The sequence below is a fragment of the Delphinus delphis genome, chromosome 9 (assembly GCF_949987515.2).
Source record: "Delphinus delphis chromosome 9, mDelDel1.2, whole genome shotgun sequence".
In the NCBI taxonomy this organism is placed as follows: Eukaryota; Metazoa; Chordata; class Mammalia; order Artiodactyla; family Delphinidae; genus Delphinus; species Delphinus delphis.
The window spans coordinates 26,645,289-26,671,829 of record NC_082691.1 but is presented as its reverse complement, the minus strand read 5'-3'; the positions used below and the strand labels follow the sequence as shown (position 1 = coordinate 26,671,829).

The 26,541-nt window shown below is 37.8% G+C and overlaps 1 protein-coding gene across 2 annotated transcripts in view; it reads left to right on the top strand.

The window, feature by feature from the left end:
- CACNA2D1 (calcium voltage-gated channel auxiliary subunit alpha2delta 1) overlaps positions 1-26,541 on the top strand; it is a 515,294-nt gene that overhangs the window by 78,989 nt on the left and 409,764 nt on the right. For both annotated transcript variants that reach the window (XM_060020340.1, XM_060020339.1), the window contains exon 2: positions 7,960-8,041. In XM_060020340.1, coding sequence (XP_059876323.1) covers positions 7,960-8,041 — 82 coding nt within the window. The remainder of the gene's footprint in view (positions 1-7,959; positions 8,042-26,541) is intronic.

The window sequence follows — 26,541 nt, the reverse complement described above, 5'->3', positions numbered from 1 at the left end:
TGTACTCAACTGCTGCACTTTACAATAGATGAAACGGTGTAATTTGTGGTGTTCTCAATTTGATGTTCCTCAAATGCATGCAAAATGAAATGGATTACCATCTCTCTTTCTTTTTTCTTCTTCTTTTTAAAATAGTTTCCTAAACTATGCAATACTCTTTTGAAAGCCATCTTACAGGCAAATCTAACCTCAAAAGGAACAATATTGGGCTTCCCTGGTGGCGCAGTGGTTGAGAGTCTGCCTGCCGATGCAGGGGACACGGGTTCGTGCCCCGGTCTGGGAAGATTCCACATGCCGCGGAGCGGCTGAGCCCATGAGCCATGGCCGCTGAGCCTGCGCGTCCGGAGCCTGTGCTCCGTAACGGGAGAGGCCACAACAATGAGAGGCCCGCGTACCGCAGAAAAAAAAAAAAAAAAAAAGGAACAATATTAATTGCATGGCGAGTATTCTTCTCTCAAATTTAGTGAAAACTTGAGTATTTTAATTATTTGCCTTTAGAATTTGGGCTATTTCTGTACAGTAAAGTGAAGTAAAAGATATAAAAGATTATCTCAACTACTCAATAAAATATTTGCATTTGCCTCAGTTTTTAGAGATCTCATATAGAATTCTCCAAAGTACACTGAGCCGGCAGACATCATCAAACAGTTGGGAACATATACTGCTATTTGACTCTGTACTGAGTTATTGTAGAGGTAGAGAAGGATTACAAGACTTCATTTTTTTCCTATGAAATTCAATGTCCACTTGAGAGATTTAGAATTACAAGGTGTGCGTTATACAGATTTTAAAAAATTTCTTTAAAGTATTAAGTCGCATTTAAAAGTTCTTCTACTTGTTGAAAAGTGGGTGCTGTTTATAGATGCATGGGTCCAGCAGTTCATTTTTTTCTGATGTGGATTTTGGAGGGAAGAGGAAATTTAGTAAGTAAATTATTTACACTGCATGCATTAAGTAAAGATAATTGGGCGTTTTAAAAAACAATACTGCAATTACATTTTATTTCAATACATTTTTCTATTCAGTAAATATCTGTGTGCCTACTATATGCAAGGCACTGTAGTATTGAGGATTCAGTGATGAATGAGAGTAAAAGTATATCCATCTAATCATGAAAATCTACAGAAAAATAAACACAAACCACAATTAAAGCGCTTTGGAATTTAGTGGATAGAAGAGGACATTTTTAGTTTGGGAGCCTGTGAAGGTGACATTAGAGTAGTTGGGAAATTTATTCACAATGGAGGTGGAGGATTAATTTCAGGGAGAGGGGTTATAGAGCCAAAGCAGAATGTGGAAAAGGACAGTCGACACACATGGAAATGTGTGAGGTTGGTGGAAGTAAAATGGCTTAGAAAATTGGAAACTACAAGGCTGGGCTGTTAAACTTCTCTCAACTTGAAGTTTTCTCATCTATGAAAAGTGAGCACTAGTTTTTCTGATGACTGAATGGGAGAGTGAATGTTAAATACCTTTGGCAAAAAGTTTGGCATGAAATAAGGTCTCAGTGCATTCAGCTCTCAGGTATGTACTGGGAAAAACACTGAGATACTATTATTTTACAAAGGATTGAAGGAGGGATATGATGAAGAAATTGATGGCATGGACCATCATGGATGACTGAGGAGATGGTTTGCCAACAAGAAGAAGGAACACAGAGGGTTAGTGCTATGGGCAGGGAAGATTTTTATAGATATTTTGAAAAAGAAGGCTGGAAAATCAAAAGGGAGTGATCTAGAAAACTGTAGTTAAGGCAGAAATGGAGCTCAAATGTAGGAATTATGTATGTACAGGTGACAATTGCAGTCATGAGATATTGACGGTTTGGGATTGTAGGAGCTTAGAGAAACACAGGGTTTCAAAAGGCAGTGGAAAATTGGGAGACGGGAGAGAGCAGAGAGATAGGAAGTAGCTTTGTTGCATGCGTTGACTGCATACCCAGTCTCTGGAGCTTCTCATCATTCTTCTCTATGAATACCATGCATTCGTACTCTCCTGACTATATCATGCTCAAGTCAGGGAGTTACATTTCTAACAAGCAGAGTAAGTATGTTCCTGACATCACAAGTTGGAAAATCCAGAGCATATTCTCATGGAAACAGTGTACCTGTTAGTCCAGTTCTGTTGTATCTATATAACCCGATATACATTGATTCAACTTTTTTTGAGCTGCTCAGATTTTGTAATATTTATTTATTTCTTTCTGAGAGCAATCCATTTTATTTCAGTGATTTTTAGAATTTTTTCTTTTAGAAATTATATTTTTATTCAAGTGATTTAAATGTGGGATATATGTTCAGGCCACTTTCTTCATTTAGTCTTCCAGAATATTCTTTTATGAGATTATTAGCCTACAAACCCCCAAAATGATGAGAAATTTGAAATTTGGCAATACAGTATTTTCACATTTTCCTAGAAATATTGTAATAGCATTTTTGGTTCCATAAGAAAAATGTTTAGAAAATAAGTGTTGTGTATAAATGTAATACTGTAACATTTTAATGAATATTTTTGGTAGTCTTTGTTATTTAGAATTAGTAGAGATCTTAAAGTTTTCAGGCCCTTCAGTTCACTTTTCCTTGTCCATCTTTCCCACCTGCTGGTATCTGCCCCATATTCATCTGAATGCCTTTTTTCTCCCATCTCACCCTCTTTAGCCTAGTACTGGTGGAGAAATTCACACAGTCATGCTGATTAGTACTGATGAAAACTGGTGACCCCCAGTATAGGGCTTGTCCTTAAATACTCTCCAGTCATTGTTCTTTTGAAACGTCCAACTTTTCTTTTCAACTACCCTACCTTAATACCTCCTGCCTATCTCTGAACCGATGACTCTGTCTACTTTATTACAAAAAAGAAAAAAAATAGAGACGAATAAGTAGAACTGTCTCCAGTTTTTGATCGAGTAGTTGTAGCTATTTTCATTTACTTAAAACCGTTTACGTTTTCCCTTCGATCTCCCTGGAAGAAGTAACCTACTTTCCAGCCATGGATTAGGATTCTCCTGTGTTCTGCTTATTTCTTCACTCATCCTTCACTCGATCATGTTTGGAATATAGAGGGTGAGCAAGAAAAAGCTGAAGGAATCTAGAGTCTTTTGAAGGCCCTTGCCCTGTCAGTAAGTTGCATGTTCTCTCCTGAGATTTCTCTGTGATGTCTCCTCTCCGTGCCTTTCTCCTTTTGCATGGAACCATGCCTATATCTCTCTGATTAAAAAGCAAAAAGGAGCACTCACTCCTTGTTGTCCCTTTTTTCCTAGGTTCCACACTTCTCTCACTGTCCTCACATAAGATAGATAAATTTCTCTCACCTTGTTTGATGACTCTCTCTGGATATTCTTACCTTCCCTGGCTTTTGTGATACCATTGTTCTTGGATTCCCTTCTTTCTTGCCACTACTCAGATTGCCGTCTCTTTTTTCAGTGTTATTTTCCAGAGTTCTAGCTGCTGTGTATTTTCTTTCTCCCTTTATAAACTCTCCTTTGGGAGTCATACACTGATTTACCTTTGTCCTTTGAAACTACCTGATCTTTAAATGCTATGGAAACTTCTGAGAGCTTCAAATCTATGTATATTCAGTTGCCTAGTGGGTTTCTATACGTGAATCTTTCAAAAACATCTCTACCTGAACCAATAAAAACGAACTCATCAATACCCCTCTAAGTCGTTCTTCCTCTTATACTTTCTATAACAGAATGTCCTATCATTGTCTAACTGAAGAACTCCATGAGTCATCTGCAAATCCTTTCTCCCATTCACTATTTAAATCTAGTAGTACGTGAAATCCTGTCATCCATCCTTCAGAGTTTTGTTGAGCTGGTTTCTTCTACTTGGTCTCCCTTTTGTTTCCCTCTCTACTCTACTAGCTACTACTGAGCTAGTTTGAACCCTCATTTCTTCCATCTTATCTAGCCCCTCCCTCCTCACTCTTTGTTCTCCCTCTAAGCCACCATCCACTTGGCTGTCAGAGAAATTATTTTATCATGTTCATATACCCTTAATCTTGTTACTCGCTAACTTCACATTTTCCATTATTTCTCCATTATTTTGAGGATACAATATAAATGCTTCAGAATGTTATTTAAGACCCTGGGTCTGGCCAACTATTTACCAGAATTTCTTCCTGACCATTCCTGCCCCCATTCCATACATTTGATGAACAACCTTGGACTCTGGCCATACAGACTACTTGTGGTTGCTGACAATGCCACGTTTTAAATTCCCCCTGCCTTCGTTGTTTCTTCCTTCCCTTCTCGATTTTCTTAAATTCCACTTGTCCTTCAAATCTCACTTTAAGTAGCTACTAGTCGAAAGCCTCCTCTGTCCACCTCCCCACACAACTATCTAATAAACTTTAAGTGACTCTTCTGATTCCTGAAGCATGTCCTAGAGATGGGATTCAGGATGGGCTAAATATGGTTACATAGCCTATTGAATATTTTAAGCTGAAGGCGTTGGGGAATTGGCATCTGCAGGCAGGACTTTGTGACCTTCCCCTCATGTGAGCGTTGCTTCCCTATACCTGGGAGAAAGGAGCATCCTTATCTCTGAAGACATGGGGCAGAAAGAGAAATGTGAATGAATGGTCTCTGTTAAGTTTCCCCCAGTTTGCTATACTTAGCTCATATTCTTTGTCCCATCATATCTTTCTGTTCTTCATCAAACCTAGCATAAAGACACTCAGGTTTAACCATTTTTTTGGGGGGGGAAGGTCTTCATTTCCTTATGAAGCCTCCCGTGTCATGTAAAACTTGAATCAATTTGTATGCATTTCACTTATTAGTCTGTCTTTTGTTACAGGTTCTCAGTCAAGAATTTAGAAAGGTAGAAGAAAAGATACTTTTTCCTCCCCTACACCACCTTATTCTTGTTCTCTTCTGCCTCTTTCCTGTCAGACCCAGTTTTAAGCCTAACCAAACTGTAACACATATATCTTTCGTTTCTGCCCTGCCAGCTTTTAGTATCTTCTCCAGCAGATACTAGTTCTTGTTGAGTGGGCTGACAAAGAAGAAACAACAAATTCTTCCTCATGGAGTGCTATGTTCATTTCTTATTATCTGAAAAGACTATATATCCTCTGTAACTTTCTCCAAAATTTTATAGTGCCTTCTGGAGACATTTAATAAAATAGCGCTTAGTGATTATGCATATGTGGTTGACAATTTACCTAGAAAGAGAAAGACTGATAGAGAATTTGCCCATATGAATATTTTCCCGTATGTAATTTTTCACTTTCATGATCAGTGAGATCTTCGCTTATTTCCTAGCCATTATAATCTTCTAATTCCAGGTTTGAAAGGCAGAGTGCTTATGTATTTTAGGAAAACCAGGTAATACCTCATGTCTATAAAAAATAATCTTTGTTCCTATACTATGTGTTTTTTTTTTTTTTTTTTTTTTTTTGTGGTACGTGGGCCTATCACTGAGACCAGTCTTGTCTGTCCCACTGACAAGCTGTTAAGAACATAGTATAGGGGGCTTCCCTGGTGGCGCAGTGGTTGAGAGTCCGCCTGCCGATGCAGGGGACACGGGTTTGTGTCCCGGTACGGGAATATCCCACATGCCGCGGAGTGGCTGGGCCCGTGAGCCATGGCCGCTGGGCCTGCGCGTCCGGAGCCTGTGCTCCGCAACGGGAGAGGCCACAACAGTGAGAGGCCTGCGTACCGCAAAAAAAAAAAAAAGAAAAAGAAAAGGCTGACAGACGGGAGCCAGGGGGCTCAGTTCAGGGTGAATGCTCACTGGATAGAGCCAGCGCTGCGGTGGGGAAACCGGCTTCAGTCCTTGAATTACAGCTTGCTCTCTTATGACAGAAGAGTTACCTGTTTAAAAAATTTTTTTTATTGAAGTATAGTTGATTTACAATGTTGTGTTAATTTCTGCCGTACAGTGAGGTGACTCGGTTATATATATCCTTTTTCATATTCTTTTACATTATGGTTTATCACAGGACACTGAATATAGTTCCCTGTGCTATACAGTAGGACCTCTCTGTCTATCCATCCTGTATAGTATAATAGTTTGCACCTGCTAATCCCAAACTTCCAATCCTTCTCTCCCCCCCACCTCCACTCCCCCTTGGCAGCCACAAGTCTGTTCTCTATGCCTTTGAGTCTGTTTCTATATTGTAGATATGTTCATTTGAGAGTTTATGTTCACTGTCAAATGAACATATCTAAGAGTTACTTTTTTTTTTTTTTTTTTTCTTATTTTGCGGTACGCGGGCCTCTCACTGTTGTGGTCTGTCCCGTTGCGGAGCACAGGCTCCGGACGCGCAGGCTCAGCCTCCACGGCTCACGAGCCTAGCCGCTCCGCGGCATGGGGGATCATCCTGGACCGGGGCACGAACCCATGTCCCCTGCATCGGCAGGCGGACTCTCAACCACTGCGCCACCAGGGAAGCCCCTAAGAGTTACCTTTTAAATGTATAAATTATTTGTATGCTACTGCAGTATACTGAAACTAAATAAATCACAATGTCAATAAAGAAAAAAGAGGGAAAACATTTAGTATTTATAAAATCCAAAGAACAGAATAAATAAGCAATGATAGATACACATACCATATATATGTAGAGAGAAGTTCAAATTCAAATACAAATCATTTCCTATCATTCTTATTAGTGTTTTCTTATATTTGCATGGACAGAAAAGAACACACACTTTAGGTCTTTTTGAAACATGAGGATGAATAAATGAAATATATGAAGGGATTGCAAATTAAATTTAATTTATTAGAATGGGGAAATTGTGTGGTATTTGGTAATCTCTAATGACAGGAGAAATAAGATAGACCATCAGTTTAGAATTTTCTAAAATGTTCTGACATCCATAGCTTGTATTTTAAGATCTCCATTACATTAAAGTATATACAGTTGTCCCTTGAACAACATGGGTTTAAACTTCGTGAGTCTATTTATAGTAGATTGTTTTCCAGTTAATGTACAGTACTACATGATCCATCATTGGTTTAGTCTGTGGATGCCAAACCGCGGATGTGGAGGGCTGACTGTAAAGTTATTTGCGGATTTTCAGCTGCCTGGGGCTTTGCACTCCTAACCTCCCACATTGTTCAAGGCTCACCTTTACATGAAAAGGATTTGAACTGGAAACTTCAATCATAATTTTAATGCTCAAATCCATTTCTTTAAAACTTAAGCCTTGATCTAGTAATTCCAAAACTAAGAGTCTAGCTAAGGAAATGAAATACTTTTAAGCTTAATGTGTACTGAGATATTTGTTGCAGTGAAATTTTTAGCAGTCAAAGCTGATGGCATTCTAGTTATCTTTTAAAAAAGGACGATGGTCAAGTATATTATGGGATTTAGAGATAAGGGAATATTAAGTGGCCATTAAAGTACAGTGTTTATAAAATATCTGTAATGACATGGAAGGGTATTTATCATGTGACTGATAGAAAAAAAGATATGTGAATTTTACATAATATGTGCTTGACCTTGTGAAAGAATTTTAAAAGACTTGAAGGGAATACATCAAAATGTTAAGTGATTATCCTTGGGTATTGGAATTATAAGAAATTTAAAAATATTTGTCATTTTCTGGCAGTTTTCAAATAGTCTACATTTAGCACACCCGTAGTAGTATATTACGAAGGCTTGTAAACTAAAGGGTAAAGTTTAGTTTAGAATACTCCATTCAGTAACTTGTTTTTAATGGAATTTTCGTAAAAATTAAGCAAACGTTTACCCTCATTTGTCATTTTTCTCTTTTTGAGTTGGGGATATTTTAGCATCCTAAGAGGTTGACCCCTAAAGGTTCATTGGTTTTGTCACTTAAAAGTGGGCTGGGGGGGTGGGTAGGTATAGTAGGAGCTAGGAAGGAGGAGAAAGACTTAAAGGTAATTTAATGAATTATCTGCGGATAATCTTTGCATATAGAATGTCAGTCTGTGGCCTTACTTTGTGAGAGATCTGATAGAACATTCTCTTCTCTGATTTCTGCAGCATCAAGTCATGGGTGGATAAGATGCAGGAAGACCTTGTCACCCTGGCAAAAACTGCAAGTGGAGTCAATCAGCTTGTTGATGTGAGTAAAGTCTCCCCAAACTTACTAATCATTTCTTTGATTTGTGTGCAGTTCTTTCCTCTAAGAAACTGTCTTTCTATATTATAAATAGGACAATTTTTCATGTGAATCTGATAGTGAAATTCTGAGAGGGACTTTTGGTGCTGCCAGTTACTGCCATCCCTAATAATTAGTGAGGTGTTCTCACTGCACTTTACAGTTTATATACAGCCTTCCCTTACATGAGTTCATATGATGTATAGTCATCCCTAAAATTCAAATTGGGGTGTCCTGTTTCCTCCCATCTTCAGAGGATATTAGGATCTTTTGTATAGTGGTGACTTTAAGCCCTGTGAGGGATTCTTTTGAATATCCTCAGTGGGAACATATCTTCATTCTTTGAGGGTAGATTTTATTTTCAAAAGCGGTTTACAATGTTTATAGCCATGCCTAGAGGCTAGAGTGAATCACTGAGATGGGTCGTACAGACTTTTGTGCAAGGAAAGGAGACACTATAAAAGATTGTTTTTCTTATGATTTATGAAATGACTATGAATGTCACTCTAAAATGATTTTTGATAATAATAGCAACATGTAAATATTTGTGTAACATCTTAAATAGATCATTTTCCTTGGGTAAGAGCATGTACATGTATAGCTTCCATAAGATTTATTAAATTTTAAGCATCATTTCTTTAGAGTCTCACTGCTTTCATTTCAGTGTAAGTAATCTAACAATTTGAAAGTACCTTCATCTTGTGTTGTTAGTGATGCAGTGAGGTGTTTTGTTTTCCAAAAATATGGTGGATCAATGAGGTGAAATGGTATAAAAGTGGTTTCATGTATGATCTGTGAATATTTATTATATGAATATTTATATGTGACTATTCCTCTCTGGGAGAAACTAGAATGAATGGTTACCCTGTGTATTAATAGGAATTCATAAAGAAACCTTACTAAGCATATACTTCAAAATATTATTCCAGAATCTCTTCCTAACACAATTATATGTTTCAAACCGAGCATATGTTGAGTAAATTTCAATATTTATGAGATGACATAAGGAATATATTTTGAAATGAAAAGTGTTCTTTGTGAATAACAATGATCGAATTAATTCTAATGAACAGTTATTGAGCACACAGCATGTCCCAGGCACTGTGCAGGCTACCAGGGGTTGACAGAGACACAGTTCCTCTCCTCAGAGAACTGACATGCTAGTAATCAAAATCTCCATTTTTGAAGGTGCAAAGATGCCTGAAGGCTACTGTTAGCTGATGTTTGGGATCTGCAATGATTCACTGTGGGAAAATAAATTAGAATATGAAAGTGTGTAGGGTAATAAGTAAGCCTCTATGAAAGTGATGGCATTTGTGGAATGAGGGAAAAAAGAAGAGAATTGACAGATTCTGGTTAAAAGTTATGTAAATCTTTTTATTGACGGATTGAAATTAAAAGTAAACTGCTTTTGGGAGCTCTTCTTTACTCCTCAGTGTTTTATCAGCCTCAAAAACCACTTTCTTGGCTGACCTCTTTTTTTACTTTTGGTGTTAATATGTGAACCCCGTCTTGCCAAATCTGCTTTTTTCAATGAATCCTTAAGAAAAAAAGTCTCACCTGATGTCCATTATGCTTTATGAGTTGTAGATGACTAAGAAGAGCGTAAATATTGATGCATGAGTAAATGGCCTTGTGTAAATTAGGATAACAAAATAGAATGGACAGGATGGAAGAAAATCCCCACAATGCTGCTTTTATGAGGCATTGTACCTCATTACAGTGATAGAAAAAATACAAATAAAAGAATTATATGTATGTAACAAGGGAGGGAAAGAGGAATTTACTGTTGGAAGAAGAATTTAAGTATTAGGGGACAAGAAGATAGATAAATGTGTCCATATGCCTCTTTCCTTTTGCCCAGAGAGAAGGTGGTCCATGATGGGGGCAAAAGAGGTGCATTTCTTTTTTTTTTAATTAAAAAAATTTTTTTGGGCTGCATTGGGTCTTCATTGCTGTGCAGGCTTTCTCTAGTTGTGGTGAGCGGGGGCTACTCTTCGTTGTGGTGCGTGGGCTTCTCATTGCGGTGGCTTCTCTTGTTGCAAAGCATGGGCTCTAGGCACGCGGACTTCAGTAGTTGCAGCACACGGGCTCAGTAGTTGTGGCACACGGGCCATAGAGTGCACGGGTTTCAGTAGTTGCAGCATGTGGGTCCAGTAGTTGTGGAGCACAGACTCAGTAGTTGTGGTGCACGGGCTTAGTAGTTGTGGTGCACGGGCCTAGTTCCTCCACGGCATGCGGGATCTTCCTGGAGCCGGGAACAAACCCATGTCCCCTGCATTGGCAGGAGGATTCTTAACCACTGCACCACCAGGGAAGTCCCAGTGGTGCATTTCTTTTCGGCCACAGGAACTTAAAGCGCAGACTAGCTGAAGGACGCCAGAGTTGAGAGTGAAATTTGTGTTGAGACTAAGGGTGTTAGATGCATGGTGAGGATCAAAAGTTCAAAAAATAGAGGAATTTAGCAGGTTTGGGGTTGAAATTCAATATTTAAAAAATGATGATTCCCAAATTATTGAATGTAGTTTTTACTGGCATCACAGGGCACATCTTGCTTTTTACCTGCGGGCTCAGCTGCAATGAGGGAACATAGCTGAAATTGGACATCTTTGCAATTTTATGAAAATTACTTTGGGCATCATAAAATATTAGCTCAGGGAAGTCTGATAAATAGTATTGAATAAAAGCAGTACCTTAACTTTAAAAATTAGAGATTTTGCCCAGGTACCTGATTAACTTCTGTTAAAGATCAGGAATGAATAGGCTTATGTAGTACTGTTAGCCCTGATACATTCAAGTTTTAAGATATCTTTTATTGGATTTTTCCATTTCTAATCACGTATTGGGAGAATACACGTCCTTCAATTGCATATGATCATCCACAAAGTAGATTAAATAATTGAGGAAAGAGGGGCTTCTCTGGTGGCACAGTGGTTAAGAATCTGCCTGCCAATGCAGGGGACACGGGTTCGAGCCCTGGTCCAGGAAGATCCCACATGCCGCGGGGCAGCTAAGCCCGTGCACCACAACTACTGAGCCTGAGCTCTAGAGCCCACGAGCCACAACTACTGAGTCCGCGTGCCACAACTACTGAAGCCCCCACGCCTAGAGCCCAGGCTCTGCAACGAGAGGCCACCGCAATGAGAAACCTGTGCACCGTAACGAAGAGTAGCCCCCGCTCACCCCAACTAAAGAAAGCCCGCTTGCAACAGCGAAGACCCAGGGAGGCCAAAAATAAATAAACAAACAAACAAATAAATAAATTTATTTAAAAAATTGAAAGAAAAAATAAAATTAGGAGAAAGAGATAATGCATTATACTTTTTCTTAGTATAGTACTTAATATATTAGAACCTTTTAAATACAACTGAGGACTACTTTTTTTTTTTTTCTAAATTAGTTCAAGTGTTCAAGCACTGTCCTAAGCCCTTTACATCCATTATCTTATTAATCCTCAGGATAACCTTGTGAAGTGAATATCATCATCTTTAACATGCAGGAAGAAATTATTTGCAAGGTTAAATTTTTGTTCTAGGGTGTACAACTACTAAATGGGGTATAACTCCAACAATGAAAAGAGTCTTGTTATGCTTTAGAATATATGTTCATATTTTACCTTTTTATATTACCACTTGTATTTTGAGAAGGTGAGCAGATCTTCAGTTCGGTACAAGGTTAATATATCTGGTTATGCTACTACTCTTTTTATAAAAGATATAAAGAAGAAGTGAACGCTCTGCCACCAAGTATGTACTCATGAACATTTCCATTTGAGTTTCTTTAAAAAAGAAAAATGTAGAAGGAAATTCTAAGATGTGAATTTACATGCAGAATTTAAAAACTTCCATTATTGTTCATGTGCACAGAAATGGTTTTGTGTGTATATCCGTTGAAAGAATTGCTGCGAATTGTACAGGAAGTTTTTCCTGATTTTTGTCTTCATGGTCTTCTAACTGAAGAAAATACACTTATTATTTTTTATAGAATGTTATAGCATATCCTTTAAAAAAATCTTAAAGACTATTATACCTGTAGTTCTTACAGTTGATAGCTTTGTGATCTAGCCAAGATGTTTATTTATTAACCTCATGGTGTTGCTGACGTAGTTGACATAATCCATGTAAAATATTTATTGACCTATAATCAGAACTCAACAAATGTCATTCATTTGTTATATTAATTGAGTGTATAGTATCATATTAGTTGGAGGTACAGGCGGAACCAATGTAACAAAGACGTAAGATAACCGTGTATTTTTCTCTCATATGACAATCTAGAGGTGTGCAGTCTAGGGTCAGCAGAGTGGCTCTGCCATCCTCAGCATACGGCTTCCTTCCTGGGTCCAAGGTGATCCTTTCAGTTGCCCTTATTTCCCAGCCATCATGCAAAGGGAGAGAGACTAGAAGAGCAGGTACACAGTCCCTGTAAGGGTAAGACATCTTGCGCCCATTCTAGTGGTCAGAACTTATTCTCATAGCCACATCTTAACTGGAAAGGAGTCAGAGAAATGGAGTCTTTAGCTGGGTAATGATACGCCTACTCTCCCACAGTGGAAGAGGGCAGAACAAAGAGTGGAAGACAACTAGTCTTCCACTGATAGGTACTATTTTTTGAAGAGCTATATATAAAAATGTATTAAAGACACGTTAATAGAAAATGCAAGGTATATATGTATATTTAAACATAATCAAGAATGAAATCATAGATCAAGACAAAAAGACCCCCAGATTATGAAACATATATGTATTTTTAAACAATTTGAATTATAGAAATTTTTGGAGACATTGTATTACTTTTGTTTATATTTTATTGAATAAAATTTGACATCATGTAAATTTAAGTTGCACATCATGTTACTTTGATACATTTATATTTTTTAATATGGTGGCCATTGTAATGATATTTATCACATTACATACTTATAGTACAGTATTATCGTCTGTGTTCAGTAAACCATACATTAAATCCGTATCACTATTTTAGTATTTGTTACAAGTTTGTACCCTTAAACGCTGTTAGTTTTATCCCACTGTCCCCTCTCCCCTGGTAACCTCTGCTTTACTCTGTTGTTGTTGCTGTTGTTTTTTTACACGTTTGATTTTTTTAGATTCTACACATAAGTGATATCGTACAGTACTTTTCTTTCTCTGTCTGGCTTATCTCACTTAATGTAATATGCTCAAGGTCCATCCATGTTGTTGAAAATGGCAGAATATTCTTCTTTCTCATGGTTGAATAATATTTTATTGTATATATATATACTACATTTTTTTTTTTTTTTTGCGGTACGCGGGCCTCTCACTGTTGTGGCCTCTCCCGTTGCGGAGCACAGGCTCCAGACGCGCAGGCTCAGTGGCCATGGCTCACGGGCCTAGCCACTCCGCGGCATGTGGGATCTTCCCGGACCAGGGCACGAACCCGTGTCCCCTGCATCGGCAGGCGGACTCTCAAGCACTGTGCCACCAGGGAAGCCCTATACTACATCTTTTTATTCATTCATCCACTGATGGGCATTTGGGTTGTTTTCATTTCTTGGCTATTGTGAATAGTGCTGCAAATAAACATGAAGGTACATATGTCTCCTCAGACTCCTATTTTCTTTCCTTTGGGTATATCCCCAGAAGCAGAATTGCTGGATCATATGGTAGGTCTAATTTTAAGTTTTTGAGGAACCTCCATATTATTTTCCATAGTTTTTGGACTAATTTACTTCCCACCAATACTGTGTAAGGATTATTTTTTCACCAGTACGTGCCAGCACTTGTTGTCTCTTGATGATAGCCATTCTAACAGGTGTGAGGTGATAGCTTGTTGTGATTTTTATTTGCATTTTCCTGATGATTAGTAAGGTTGAGCATCTTATCATGTGCCTGTTGCTCATTTTGATGACCTCTTTGGAAAAAATTTCTATTCTGCCCTTTTCTTCCATTGGATTATTTTTGTTATTCTTGTTATGTTAATATGCAAAATATATTTAAAAACTAACCCCTTTCTGATATTTAGTTTGCCAATTTTTCTCCCATTCTGTAGGCTACCTTTTCATTTTAATTGTTTTTTTTGTGGTTGCTGTGCAGAAGCTTTTGAATTTGATGTAGTCCCATTTGATGAGTTTTGCTTTTGTTGTTTGTGCTTTTGGCGCTGTGCCCAAAGAATCATTGCCAAGACCAATATCAGTGAGCCTTTTGCCTATGTTTTCTAGGATTTTTATGGTATCAGGTCTTAGTTTAAGTCTTTGTTCCATTTCGAGTTAATTTTTGTGAATGGTGTGAGATAGAGGTCCAGTTTCACTGTCCTGCATGTGTTTTTTTCAGTTTTCCCAGCATCATTGATTGAAGAGACTAACCTTTCCCCCTTGGGTGTTCTTGGCTCTCTTGTTGAATATTAGTTGATCGTATGTACTGGGATTTAATTCTGGGCTGTCTGTTCTGTTACAGTGGTCTATGTGTTTATTTTTGTGCCAGTACCATACTGTTTTTCATTACCATGGCTTTGTAGTATAGTTTGAAAGCAGCAAGTGTGATACTTCCAGTTTTGTTCTTTGTTCTCAGGATTGATTTGGCTATTTGGGGTCTTTTGTGGTTCCAAACACATTTTAGGATGATTTCTTCTACTTCTGTAAAGAATGCGTTTGGTATTTTGATGGCAATTGTCTTGAATCTAAAGATGGCTTTGGTTAGTATGGACATTTTAACAATATTAATTCTCCCGTTCCATGAACACAGGATGTTTTTCCATTTGTTTATGTCTTCTCCAATTTCTTTCAGTAAAGTGAAGGCATTTTATTACTTTGAGACACACACACACACAAACACAAACTTTTTCAGCTATTGTGCTGGCAAGTGGAGAGGATGATAATCATATGTTAATAAATAGATGACATTTTAGAAATTAAAGTGGTCTTAATATTTTTGGAAACAAGGTTAAGTTCATAGCAACCATTTTTCCTTTAATACATTAATAAATTATTTCATGATAAAGTTATACCAAAATTTCAACCAGTATCTAAATGACCAGGTATTCTAAATTAATGGTTTCTATAACAATAAGAATTTGCTTTATGCAAAAGTTTTCTAAAAATAACTTGATGAATAGAAACTGCTCTTTATTTTTTCTATAAAATGCCTTGCTGAATCTGCAAAAAGTTATATTAAAAGGAAATAGAACTTTGCAAATATGTCAGAAATCCTCAGTTGCTGCACCTGATTGACTCTGCCCTGGGGAAAGCAAACCACAACTGTGGAAGCAAATTACAATCATCAGGGAGGTTAGTTGTCTCCTTTGTGTGCTATTTTATTCACACTTCCGCCTTTCCCTTTAGGAATCCAAGACTTTCTTGTAGACTCTTTTTTATTACAAAAGGAAGGGATTGATAGTTATCATTTCCACTTGGTTATTTAAGTCTTTGGTTACTCTTTGAGCCCTGGAGCAGAACATATTTGGTATTAGGAAGCAGATGTGAAGACCGTATTTTGGGAAGAAGTAGAGTTTCTCCTCATTCCAAATAGGTCTCTTATTCCTGGCAGGGGACAGGTGGGGACAGGGGACTAGCAGAACCTGGACTGAGGTGAGGTACATGATACACTGAAGGTGAAGAATTTAAGGAGGTGCACTTGTTCTGAGGGTCATGAACTTGCACGACCCTTAGAGTGAGTTAGGGGCTCCTAAAATTTTGTGCTCTCGCTACCTCACTTGCCTTACCCTCGTCGTAGCCCTGAGGCCCAGGGACAGGAAAGGCCTAACTTGCTCTGTATCTTCTGCTCCCCATGGCTGAATGCAGAGACATTTGCAGCCTTTTTGGACATCACACAAATTACAGGCTACATTTTCTTTCCTGTGACTTTCCCCCCAATGTATAATGTCAGGTGTTTCTTAAAGCCTTGTTTGATGTTTTGTAAGTCTCCCAGATTCCTCTTATGTCCCTGTAAGGTACAATGGCTGTTCTTCCAGTGTTAACAATATATGCATTTTGAAATCTCACCCACGTTATCTGACATTGGTCCATACTTCCCCTTCTATTTCAATTTTAATGTGCTGTGTCTTCTTATAATGAAGGATGTTAGGGAAATCCAAACTTTTTTTTAACAGAGACTATTGTATCCCTCTTGTTACCTAAGAGAGTTGAAATGATGCTTGTCACCTTGTTATTATAAGACTTTCATCTTTTTTATTTTAGTTTTTTTAATGTTTGAATTTTATTTTATTTTTTTTTTACACAGCAGGTTCTTATTAGTCATCAATTTTATACACGTCAGTGTATACATGTCAGTCCCAATCGCCCAATTCATCACACCACCATCCCCACCCCGCCCCGCGGCTCTCCCCCCTTGGTGTCCATACGTTTGTTCTCTACATCTGTGTCTCAACTTCTGCCCTGCAAACTGGTTCATCTGTACCATTTTTCTAGGTTCCACATACATGCGTTAATATACGATATTTGTTTTTCTCTTTCTGACTTACTTCGCTTTGTATGACAGTCTCTAGATCCATCCACGTCTCAACAAATGACTCAATTTCGTTCCTTTTTATGGCTGGGTAATATTCCACTGTATATATGTACCACAACTTCTTTATCCATTCATCTGTCGATGGGCATTTAGGTTGCTTCCATGACCTGGCTACTGTAAATAGTGCTGCAATGAACATAGGGGTGCATGCATCTTTTTGAATTATGGTTTTCCCTGGGTATATGCCCAGTAGTGGGATTGCTGGGTCATATGGTAATTCTATTTTTAGTTTCTTAAGGAACCTCCATACTGTTCTCCATAGTGGCTGTATCAAATTACATTCCCAGCAACAGTGCAAGAGGGTTCCCTTTTCTCCACACCCTCTCCAGCATTTGTTGTTTGTAGATTTTCTGATGATGCCCTTTCTAACTGGTGTGAGGTGATACCACATTGTAGTTTTTTTTTTTTGCAGTACACAGGCCTTTCACCACTGTGGCCTCTCCCGTCAAGGAGCACAGGCTCTGGACGCGCAGGCCCAGTGGCCACGGCCCACAGGCCCAGCCGCTCCGCAGCATGTGGGATCCTCCCGGACTGGGGCACGAACCTGCGTCCCCTGCATCGGCAGGCGGACTCTCAATCACTGCGCCACCAGGGAAGCCCTCATTGTAGTTTGGATTTGCATTTCTCTGATAATTAGTGATATTGAGCAGCTTTTCATGTGCCTCTTGGCCATCTGTATGTCTTCTTTGGAGAAATGTCTATTTAGGTCTTCTGCCCATTTTTGGATTGGGTTGTTTGTTTCTTTAATATTGAGCTGCATGAGCTGTTTATATATTTTGGAGATTAATTCTTTGTCCGTTGATTCGTTGGCATATATTTTCTCCCATTCTGAGGGTTGTCTTTTCGTTCTGTTTATGGTTTCCTTTGCTGTGCAAAAGCTTTTATGTTTCATTAGGTCCCATTTGTTTATTATTTTTTTATTTACATTACTCTAGGAGGTGGATCAAAAAAGATCTTGCTGTGATTTATGTCAAAGAGTGTTCTTCCTATGTTTTCCTCTAACAGTTTTATAGTGTCTGGTCTTACATTTAGGTCTCAAATCCATTTTGAGTTTATTTTTGTGTATGGTGTTAGGGAGTGTTCTAATTTCATTCTTTTACATGTAGCTGTCCAGTTTTCCCAGCACCACTTATTGAAGAGACTGTCTTTTCTCCATTATATATCTTTGCCTCCTTTGTCATAGATTAGTTTACCATAGGTGCGTGGGTTTATCTCTGGGCTTTCTATTTTGTTCCATTGATCTATGTTTCTGTTTTTGTGCCAGTACCATAGTGTTTTGATTAGTGTAGCTTTGCAGTATAGTCTGAAGTCAGGGAGTCTGATTCCTCCAGCTCCGTTTTTTTCCCTTAAGACTGCTTTGGCTATTCTGGGTCTCTTGTGTCTCCATACAAATTTTAAGATGATTTGTTCTAGTTCCATAAAAAATGCCATTGGTAATTTGATAGGGATTGCATTGAATCTGTAAATTGCTTTGGGTAATATGGTCATTTTCACAATGGTGATTCTTCTAATTCAAGAACATGGTGTATCTCTCCATCTGTTGGTATCGTCTTTAATTTCTTTCATCAGTGTCTTATAGTTTTCTGCATACAGGTCTTTTGTCTCCCTAGGTAGGTTTATTCCTAGGTATTTTATTCTTTTTGTTGCAATGGTAAATGGGAGTGTTTCCATAAATTCTCTTTCAGATTTTTCATCATTAGTGTATAGGAACGCAAGAGATTTCTGTGCATTAATTTTGTATCCCGCAACTTTACGAAATTCATTGATCAGCTCTAGTAGTTTTCTATTGGCATTTTTAGGATCCTCTATGTATAGTATCATGTCATCTGCAAACAGTGACAGTTTTACTTCTTCTTTCCAATTTGTTTTCCTTTTATTTCTTTTTATTCTCTGATTGCCATGGCTAGGAATTTCAAAACTATGTTGAATAATAGTGGTGAGAGTGGACATCCTTGTCTTGTTCCTGATCTTAGAGGAAATGCTTTCAGTTTTTCACCATTGAGAATGATGTTTGCTCTGGGTTTGTCTTATATGGCCTTTATTATGTTGAGGTAGGTTCCCTCTATGTCTACTTTCTGGAGAGTTTTTATCATAAATGGGTGGTGACTTTTGTCAAAAGCTTTTTCTGCATCTATTGAGATGATCATATGGTTTTTATTCTTCAATTTGTTAATATGGTGTATCACATTGATTGATTTGCATATATTGAAGAATCCTTGCATCCCTGGGATAAATCCCACTTGATCATGGTGTATGATCCTTTTAATGTGTTGTTGGATTCTGTTTGCTAGTATTTTGTGAGGATTTTTGCATCTATGTTCATCAATGATATTGGTCTGTAATTTTCTTTTTTTGTAGTATCTTTGTCCTGTTTTGCTATCAGGGTGATGGTGGCCTCATAGAATGAGTTTGGGAGTGTTCCTTTCTCTGCAGTTTTTTGAAAGAGTTTGAGAAGGATGGTTTTTAGCTTTTCTCTAAATGTTTGATAGAATTCACCTTTGAAGCCGTCTGGTCCTGGACTTTTGTTTGTTGGAAGATTTTAAATCACAGTTTCAATTTCATTACTTGTGATTGGTTTGTTCATATTTTCTATTTCTTCCTGATTCAGTCTTGGCAGGTTGTGCATTTCTAAGAATTTGTCCATTTCTTCCAGGTTGTCCATTTTGTTGGCATAGAGTTTCCTGTAGTAGTCTCTTAGGATGCTTTGTATTTCTGCGGTGTCTCTTGTAACTTCTCCTTTTTCATTTCTAATTTTATGGATTTGAGTCCTCTCCCTCTTTTTCATGATGAGTCTGGCTAATGGTTTATCAATTTTGTTTATCTTCTCAAAGAACCAGCTTTTAGTTTTATTGATCTTTGCTATTGTTTTCTTTGTTTCTATTTCATTTATTTCTGCTCTGATCTTTATGATTTCTTTCCTTATGATAACTTTGGGTTTTGTTTGTTCTTCTTTCTCTAGTTCTTTCAGGTGTAAGGTTGGATTGTTTATTTGAGATTTTTCTTGTTTCTTGAGGTAGGCTTGTATAGCTATAAACTTCCCTCTTAGAACGGCTTTTGTTGCGTCCCTTAGGTTTTGGATCGTCGTGTTTTCATTGTCACTTGTCTCTAGGTATTTTTTGATTTCTCCTTTGATTTCTTCAGGGATCTCTTTGTTATTTAGTAACGTATTGTTTAGCTTCCATGTGTTTGTGTTTTTTACGTTTTTTCCCCCTGTAACTGATTTCTAATCTCATAGCGCTGTGGTCAGAAAAGACTCTTGTATAATTTCAATTTGCTTAAATTTACTGAGGCTTGATTTATAACCCAGGATGTGATCTGTCCTGGAGAATGTTTTGTGCGCACATGAGAAGAAAGTGTAATCTGCTGTTTTTTGATGGAATGTCCTATTAATATCAATTAAATCTATCTGGTTTATTGAGACATTTAAAGCTTCTGTTTCCTTATTTATTTTCATTTTGGCTGATCTGTCCATTGGTGTGAGTGAAGTGTTAAAGTCCCCCACTATTATTGTGTTACTGTCGATTTCCTCTTTTAGAGATGTTAGCAGTCGCCTTATGTATTGAGGTGCTCCTATGTTGGGTGCATATATATTTATAATTGTTATATTTCTTCTTGGATTGATCCCATGATCATTATGTAGTGTCCTTCCTTGTCTCTTGTAACATTCTTTATTTTAAAGTCTATTTTATCTGATATGAGGATTGCTACTCCAGCTTTCTTTTGATTTTCATTTGCATGGAATATCTTTTTCCATCCCCTCACTTTCAGTCTGTATGTGTCCCTAGGTTTGAAGTGGGTCTCTTGTAGAACGCATATATATGGGTCTTGTTTTTATATCCATTCAGCAAGCCGGTGTCTTTTGGTTGCAGCATTTAATACATTCACGTTTAAGGTTATTATTGATATGTATGTTCCTAGGACCATTTTCTTTATTGTTATGGGTTTGTTCTTGTAGGTCCCTTTCTTCTCTTGTGTTTCGCACTTAGAGAAGTTCCTTTAGAATGTGTTGTAGAGCTGGTTTGGTGGTTCTGAATTCTCTTAGCTTTTGCTTGTCTGTAAAGCTTTTGATTTCTCCATGGAATCTGAATAAGATCCTTGCCAGGTAGAGTAATCTTGGTTGTAGGTTCTTCCCTTTCATCACTTTAAGTATATCATGCCACTCCGTTCTGGCTTGTAGAGTTTCTGCTGAAAAATCAGCTGTTAACGTTATGGGAGTTCCCTTGTATGTTATTTGTCATTTTTCCCTTCCTGCTTTCAATAATTTTCCTTTGTCTTTAATTTTTGCCAAGTTGATTACTATGTGTCTTGGCATGTTTTTCCTTGTGTTTATCCTGTATGGGAGTCGCTGTGCTTCCTGGACTTGGGTGGCTGTTTCCTTTCCCATGTTAGGGAAGTTTTCAACTATAATGTCTTCAAATATTTTCTCTGGTCCTTTCTCTGTCTCTTCTCGTTTGGGACCCCTATAATCCAAATGTTGTTGTGTTTAATGTTGTCCCAGAGGTCTCTTAGGCTGTCTTCATTTCTTTTCATTCTTTTTTCTTTATTCTGTTCCATAGCAGTGAATTCCACCATTCTGTCTTCCAGGTCACTTATCCGTTCTTCTGCCTCAGTTATTCTGCTATTGATTCCTTCTAGTGTAGTTTTCTTTTCAGTTATTGTATTGTTCGTCTCTGTTTGTTTGTTCTTTAATTCTTCTAGGTCTTTGTTAAACATTTCTTGCATCTTCTCGATCTTTGCCTCCATTGTTTTTCCAGGGTCCTGGATCATCTTCACTACCATTATTCTGAATTTTTTTTCTGGAAGGTTGCCTACCTCCACTTCATTTAGTTGTTTTTTGGGGGATTTATCTTGTTCCTTCATCTGGTACATAGCCCTCTGTGTTTTCATCTTGTCTATCTTTCTGTGAATGTGGTTTTCGACCCATAGGCTGCAGGATTGTAGTTCTTCTTGCTTCCGCTGTCTGCCCTCTGGTGGATGAGGCTATCTAAGAGGCTTGTGTAAGTTTCCTGATGGGAGGTACTCATAGTGCCTAGAGCTGACTGTTGCTCTGGTGGGCAGAGCTAAGTAAAACTTTAATCCACTTGACTGCTAATTGGTGGGGCTGTGTTCCCTCTCTGTTAGTTGTTTGGCCTGAGGCAACACAACACTGGAGCCTACCTGGGCTCTTTGGTGGGGCTAATGACAGACTCTGGGAGGGCTCACGCCAAGGAGTACTTTCCAGAACTTCTGCTGCCAGTGTCCTTGTCCTCACGGTGAGCCACAGCCATCCCCCCCCTCTGCAGGAGACCCTCCAACATTAGCACGTAGGTCTGGTTCAGTCTCCCCTGGGGTCACTGCTCCTTCCCCTGGGTCCTGATGCACTCACTACTTTGTGTGTGCCCTCCAAGAGTGGAGTCTCTGTTTTCCCCAGTCCTGTCGAAGTCCTGCATTCAAATCCCACTAGGCTTCAATATCTGATTCTCTAGGAATTCCTCCTCCTGTTGCCGGACCCCCAGGTCAGGAAGCCTGATGTGGGTCTCAGAACCTTCATTCCAGTGGGTGGACTTCTGTGGTCTAAGTGTTCTCCAGTCTGTGAGTCACCCACCTAGCAGTTATGGGATTTGATTTTGACTGTGATTGCGCCCCTCTTTCCATCTCATTGTGGCTTCTCCTTTGTCTTTGGATGTGGGGTATCTTTTCTGGTGAGTTCCCGTGTCTGCCTGTCGATGATTGTCCAGCAGCTAGTTGTGATTCTGGTGTTCTCACAGGAGGGAGTGAGAGCATGTCCTTGTACTCCGCCATCTTGGTTCCTCCTCCGAAGACTTTCATCTTAAAAGTAAATTGTCCGGATTTCTAACATGTTAGGCTAGAATGTGCAAAAATATTTAAGAAATTTATTGATTAATATTTCCTGGAAGTTTATTTTTGAAGTAGAATCATTCTTCAAAGGTATTTTCATAGAATTTCCTGGATTTTGATTCACTATTATGATTTCATAAGTTAAAGTTATGTTGAAATCAATACCTTCATATTTTAATATACTCTCAAAGATGTAAATATAAAATGTGTCTAAATATTGAGCATTCAGAGCTCTTAATTAAGTTAGTATTTACATAATTAATGGTTTCTATAACGTAATTAATGGTTTCTGTTTTAAGTGAAGAATTGCTTTTCATTAGTAACTCATGGGATTAACAGACTGATGCTTTGACTTTGACATTGTGGTCATGCCATCTTTATGTAAATAGAATATTCATTTTCTAGGTGGTAGATAGTTTAATCTATTAATCTGTTTACAAAAGAAGATACTGTAAAGCGGAATATAATTAATCTTGGAGATTGTGATTAGGGAATCAGCAAGATGCAGAGGCAACAACAGTGTTGGGGAAATCTTCTTTTCTACTCTAGGGAATTCTGTTAAGTAGCTGGATGATATTAGATTTCTCTTTACCTGCTAGTCAACTGAGGCAAATGGTAACACTCTCCCTTCATTATAGAAATGTAACAGGGGTAAAAGGGAATGTAACAAGAAATGTGAGAGCAATAATAGATGCTATGCAGAAGTTAAATGCTTAGTACTTAAAAAAATGTAGCTTTATATTTATATTACTTTTGTAAAAGTAATATTACTTTATAAAAGTAATATAACTATTTTATAAAGGTAATATAATTACTTTTCAAATAAAGCTATTTATTTTTATTTCATATTTTCTGGTTTTATTTAGAGTTGCCTTATTCCCTCCATGATGAAATGTTGTAACTAAATCAGTTACCACAGTTATGTCAGCAACCTGAGATTGTTATTATTTTGGGGGAGAAAACTCTTTTTTTTTTCTTAGTAGAAGGAAATCTACTTGACTACAGAATGTACTGTCGGTAGAGACTGTGGACCCCCTTTACCCACCTACTGGAGATTTTAAATAAGAAGCTGTTGTTTTAAGACAGTGGTTAATTACATTCATTTTCAAAGATACGGAATAAACTCTAAGGGGATTTCTGATCTTAGGGTGACTTTCAGTATTTTATTAACTGATTTTTAAGTGAAGTAGTATTGTTTCCCAAACATGAATGCTGAAAGACTATTAAAAATTTTTTTTACCTTACAAATCTGTTCCATTAGCAATCAAGAATTAACACTTTAAGTTATGCTTGCACTTGAAGGATAAATTATTGGTTATTGTTTCCCCAAATAGAAATCAGATGGTTTGGTAGTACTAATTACAGAGAGAGTGATGGGTAGTGGCTATGCTCTTTTCTTGTCTGTTAGCTGCACAGAGGAAAGGGAAGCTAAAAACTCATAAGTGATGTAGCCAAGTGTTGGCTTCTTCTCTAGAACGAAGATGAATGGCATAAAAGACCATTCATTATTTGCTACTGCGCACTCTCAATATGCAACATAGAGCTGCTGCTTTTTTTTCCTGAAGACATCATTAATGTCTTTATGTCTAGAGCAGTGGTTCTCAGCTGAGGGCAGTTTTGTCCCCCAGGAGACATTTGTCAATACTTGGGAACATTTGTGATTGTCACAACTGGAGGGAGAGGGGGTGAGTGCTCCTGGCATCTAGTGTCTAGATGCTGAGGATGCTGCTAAACATCTCATAGTGCACAGGATGTCACCCCAGAACAAAGAATTATCTGGTGAAAATGTCCATTGTGCTGAGGTTGCGAAACTGCTCTAGAAAAACTGAAGAATTTGAGGTAAGAATAAATGTCTGAAATTCTTTAAATGAATACAGAGTTGTAAAAAATTGGATCTCAGCGTTGATAGCTAGCAATGTTACTTTAGAAAAGCCATTTGTTAATAAGGTATGATGGTTAAGGGCAAATTGAACTGCTGCTTTTTAAAATTCTTTTGTTGGCAGTGAAATGAATTTAGGTCGTTTGGGGTTAAGGACATTAAACAAGCCACTCACTCAGCCTATGGTTAAGTATTTTTAAATTTAATTTTAATAAAATCTGGTATGATCTCTTTTACTTTTAATTGCATATGAATTTTCTGGTCAAAATACATATATAATTCTTATACAGCTCCAGATATTCAAAGGGAAACAAGATAGTTTAATAAGTTACTTGTGGAATTAAAGACAAACAAAAAACCAAATAGGTAGCTTTTATACATATCTTAATATTCTTAATATTTCTTTGTTTTAATTCTAAGTATTCTAAGAGACTCTTAAACTTACCATATGTGTGAGATGTCTCCAACCTAAAAACTGAAGAATTCTTGATGTGAATCTTTTTCATGCTCACCTTAGTCTTTGTTAGAGTTATTTTCCCTATTCCAGCAATGACCCCTACTATTTCACTTGTAGTTTTGGTAAAAATAATCACGTGTTCCTATGTGTAATATGGAGAAAGTGAAGAGGCATGTTTATGGTTGTCACTTGTTCTGTTCCTTCGTACATTTTTAATATGTTGCTCAAAAGTGTCACCGTCAAATTCGTGTTCCTAGGAACTAAGGCAAGTAGCAGTATATGCTGTGGAAGGGTCGTCAATTCTGACTTAATTCTTCCTAAATAATCCTCAAGATAATGTCCCATTTGAAACATGATGCTGTCCCAGCTAAGAAGCTATATCATATCAAACAGAATGAATAGAAGTAGGGAAAGTGTTATCAAACTCTTGCGTTTGATGTTAGAATGCCTGTTTAATGTAGCTATCACAGGAAAAGCATGCACTGTAAATCTGAGAACAAGACATATTGTATATGCATGTGTGCATTTATGTGTATTTGCATATATGTACATAATTACGTGTGTACATGTGCACATATATATGTATATGTATGTGTGTGTGTGTGTGTGTGTGTGTATTCGGATCATGTTTGTAGTAAACAAACCTATGTTATAGTTTGAATTCTTCCTATGTACTAATTGCTGTAGTAGGCACTGGAAGTTCTGAGGTAGGAGTCAGTCTAAAACAGCTTGGCGTTGACTCTATAGTAAAATACAAACCAATACCGTGAATTTTATAGCTCTTCATAATAGTATCTCAATTTGCTTTTCTATATATATATATTTTTTTTAAAGAAGATGTTGGGGGTAGGAGTTTAGTAATTTATTTATTTATTTTTGCTGTGTTGGGTCTTCGTTTCTGTGCGAGGGCTTTCTCTAGTTGTGGCAAGTGGGGGCCACTCTTCATCGCGGTGCGCGGGCCTCCCACTATCACGGCCTCCCCCGTTGTGGAGCACAAGCTCCAGGCGCGCAGGCTCAGTAGCCGCGGCACACGGGCCCAGTCGCTCCGCGGCATGTGGGATTCTCCCAGACCAGGACTCGAACCCGTGTCCCCCGCATTAGCAGGCAGACCCTCAACCACTGCGCCACCAGGGAAGCCCTGCTTTTCAATATTGTCCAATAATTCCTTGTATCGCACACATTCAGATTTCTTTCCCTCCTTATTAATGCACATTTCATTTGAAGCATGGCTGTAATACCATCTTTCACCATGTTTCGGACTATCATAACCCATGTGATTTAATTTCCTCTGAATTCTGACAGCACAATTTTCTATACCTCTAATACTCTTCCTCATATTGATCATTACCTTATTTTGTGTATTTATTATTAGAATCTAATTGTCATTTAGGTGTTGTGTTTTTATTTCACTATGTAACTGCATAGGTCCTTACATAGCCTCGTTTGTTTTTGGTTCAGAATAGATATTGATTTTAAAATACAAGGAAGCCCTCGTTAAAGTAAGCATTCAGATTCCTAGAAAAGCCTGACATAGTACCAGTGTCACTGTCCATTCAGTCATTCATGCCATCAGTATTTACTGAGTGCTCACTGCATGCCAGGCACTATACTATGTGCTGGACTGTACCAGTGAACGAAATGGGCAAAAGTCTCTGTCCTCTTGACACTAACATTGTGGTTAAGAGAAGTAGGAAATACATAATAAACATGATACTTATATGTTAGATTATCTTTGCATATGCTTACAGGTAGCAAAATAGAAATCTGAAGCCATAAAAATTTCAAA